Consider the following 2,879-nt stretch of genomic DNA (forward strand, 5'->3'; position numbering starts at 1 on the left):
AAATTTTGATGGGACAAATTCTAAATTAAACATCAAAATCACGGTTTCTAATTTATGAAACAGGTCAAATTTGACGGGTAAAAATTTAGAGCAACTGTCAACTACGTCTTGAAATATGAAATACGTCCCGGGGGAGGTCAAATTCCAGGCGTGGTAGGGGTAGGGAATTTTTATGGATATATCTTGGGGTATGTGGGCAGTCGGGACTTAATGTCCACGTAGGGTTTTGGCCGAGTGTTTTTCGGTGGTCATGGTATGGTGTGAACATTGAGAATCGTTGGTTAATGGAATGTTTACTCAGAGTTGAGAAAAATAATGATGATAATAAATTAAGAAGTGGGGTCATAGTTTGTGCGGGGTTTCCTTAACTAGGGTTTTTTGTTTTTTTGTTTTATTATAAATAAGACACAGAATCGACGAGGTCTCTACCAGATGATAGGTTCACCTTTCAACTCCTGTGAGTTAACCGACACCCTTCCCGGATTCAGTTAGAGTTGGCACCAGAGGGAACAGGTGACTTCATTGCAGTGGAACCGGCCGGGATCCGATTGCTATATCTTCCGTGAGATTTCTTCATATTCCTGTTAAACATCTTCACCGAAGTTATTCATTAGGGTTTCTTCATCAACATCTTAAATCTGTTATTCATGGTTTTGTTTTGCCAGTGTAGGGACTTAGTTTGAAGGACTGCCATTTTTTCTTTCTTGGGATAACACAGCCATTATTACTTGTTCTTTGGTATAATACAAACCTCTGAATCCCATAGGTGCGTGCAATGAGTAAAGGCAAGGCAATCGGCATAGATCTTGGAACAACTTACAGCTGCGTAGCAGTTTGGCAGCATGATAGAGTGGAGGTTATTGTTAATGATCAGGGAAACCGAACCACTCCTTCCTTCGTTGCTTTCACTCCCTCTGAGAGATTTGTTGGAGATGCTGCCAAATTTCAGATTGCAAATAATCCCCACAACACCGTCTTCGATGCCAAGAGACTTATTGGAAGGCGATTCACTGATTCCTCTGTGCAGAGTGACGCTCATCTATGGCCCTTCACTGTTGTCGCTGGAGACAATGGAGAACCTGTTATCCAAGTTGAATACAAGGGGGAGAGGAGGATGTTTAGAGCCGAAGAGATCTCTTCGATGGTATTAGTAAAAATGAAGACAACAGCCGAAGCATACCTAAACTCTGACGTCAAGAATGCCGTGATCACAGTGCCGGCCTATTTTAGCGATTCTCAGAGGAAGGCTACTAGAGACGCGGCTACCATTGCCGGTCTTAACGTCATGAAAATCATTAATGAACCAACAGCTGCAGCTATAGCTTATGGGTTTCATAAGGAGGTTTATTCCTCGAATGGAAAGAAGACTGTCTTGATTTTCGACCTTGGTGGAGGTACCTTCGATGTTTCCATTGTTACTGTTGAAGGAGGTAAATTTGAGGTGAAGGCTGTTGCAGGGGACACGCATTTGGGTGGCGCAGATTTTGACAATCGGATGCTCAAACACTGTGTTGAAAATTTCAAGAGAAAATACAAAAAGGAGATCAGCACAAGCGCCAAAGCCCTTCGGAGACTCCGCTCAGAATGCGAAAGGGCAAAAATAAGTTTGTCTTCGGTGGTAGAGACTGTGATTGATATCGACTGTCTCTACGAAGGTCTAGATTTTCACATGAAGGTTACGAGAGCCAAGTTTGAAGAGCTCAATACCGATTTCTTCGATAAATGTATGGGAATCCTCAACCAATGTCTGCAAGACGCCAGGATGAGCAAAGATCAAATTAACGAAGTGGTATTAGTAGGAGGCTCTACTCGCATTCCAAAGGTACAGGAACTCCTTCAAGATTTCTTCCATGGAAAGAAACTTTGCAAAGGCCTAAATCCCGATGAAGCTGTTGCATATGGCGCTGCAGTTCAGGCAGCTGTCTTGAATAATGAAGATATCCACTTACTCCTTCAGGACGTCACTCCTTTGAGCGTTGGAATCGAAGTTACAGGGGGTGTCATGTCTGTAATCGTTCCCAGAAATACTCCCATTCCAACTCAGACGGAGGTTTCTTACACTACAGCGTTTGACAATCAAGTAGAAGCGCTTTTTCCAGTGTATGAAGGCGAGAGAGCAATGGCTGCGGACAATAATTTGCTGGGTACATTTCAGTTGAATGGAATTCCGGCAGCCCGTTGTGGAGTGCCAATCCTTCAAGTTGTCTTTAATGTGGACGCAGACGGAATTCTGCAGGTGTCAGCCCGGGAGAAGGGAAGTGGGGTAAGCAATTTTATTACCATTTCGAACGATGGTGGTCGGTTGAGCAAAGAGGAGATCGAGAGAATGATGGGTGATGCCGAGAGATTCAGAAGGGAGGATGAAGAGGTAAAGAAGAAGAGTATTGCCAAAGCCAAATTGGAGAATTATGTTTATAACATGAGAAGCAGAGTGAAAGAGGCCCAGATCCAGGGAAAGATGAACGCCAGAGCTGCAGAAGATATTGTCCAAATGCTGAATGGTGTAGAAGAATGGTTAGATGAGAACGAAGGTGCACATCTTTACGAGTTGGAAGATAAATTGACAGGTTTGACAAGCACATGCAGCTTTTGACACGTTAAACATAAATTTAGCGAAGTTTTTGCAAATTTCATAGTATGTTAATTTAGGATGTAGTAGTTATGATATAGTTCCTCTTTCATAACGCAGTTCACATTATATTCCATACTGAAATAATGTGGTTCCTCTTTCTCGCCTGCGAACAATATATATACGCAATATTTTTTGCCCTTTTATGATTGGAGACTCTGTTAGTTATCCAAATTAAGATGGTTGTGAGTGCCAAAGCATAAAACTGAGAGGAATGCTTGGATGCTCTTAAATTAACATGGCAAACATT

General features: G+C 42.3%; 1 protein-coding gene across 1 annotated transcript; it reads left to right on the plus strand.

The window, feature by feature from the left end:
• The first annotated feature begins 775 nt into the window (after positions 1 to 775).
• Positions 776 to 2,593, plus strand: LOC149266474 (heat shock cognate 70 kDa protein-like). The gene has a single exon (XM_089408372.1). The coding sequence runs from the start codon at positions 776 to 778 to the stop codon at positions 2,591 to 2,593; it is 1,818 nt and encodes a 605-aa protein (XP_089264498.1).
• Positions 2,594 to 2,879: the final 286 nt, after the last annotated feature.

Source organism: Pinus tabuliformis, chromosome 6 (genome assembly GCF_031772625.1).
Source record: "Pinus tabuliformis cultivar Carrire ecotype Pingquan chromosome 6, CPIR1, whole genome shotgun sequence".
In the NCBI taxonomy this organism is placed as follows: Eukaryota; Viridiplantae; Streptophyta; class Pinopsida; order Pinales; family Pinaceae; genus Pinus; species Pinus tabuliformis.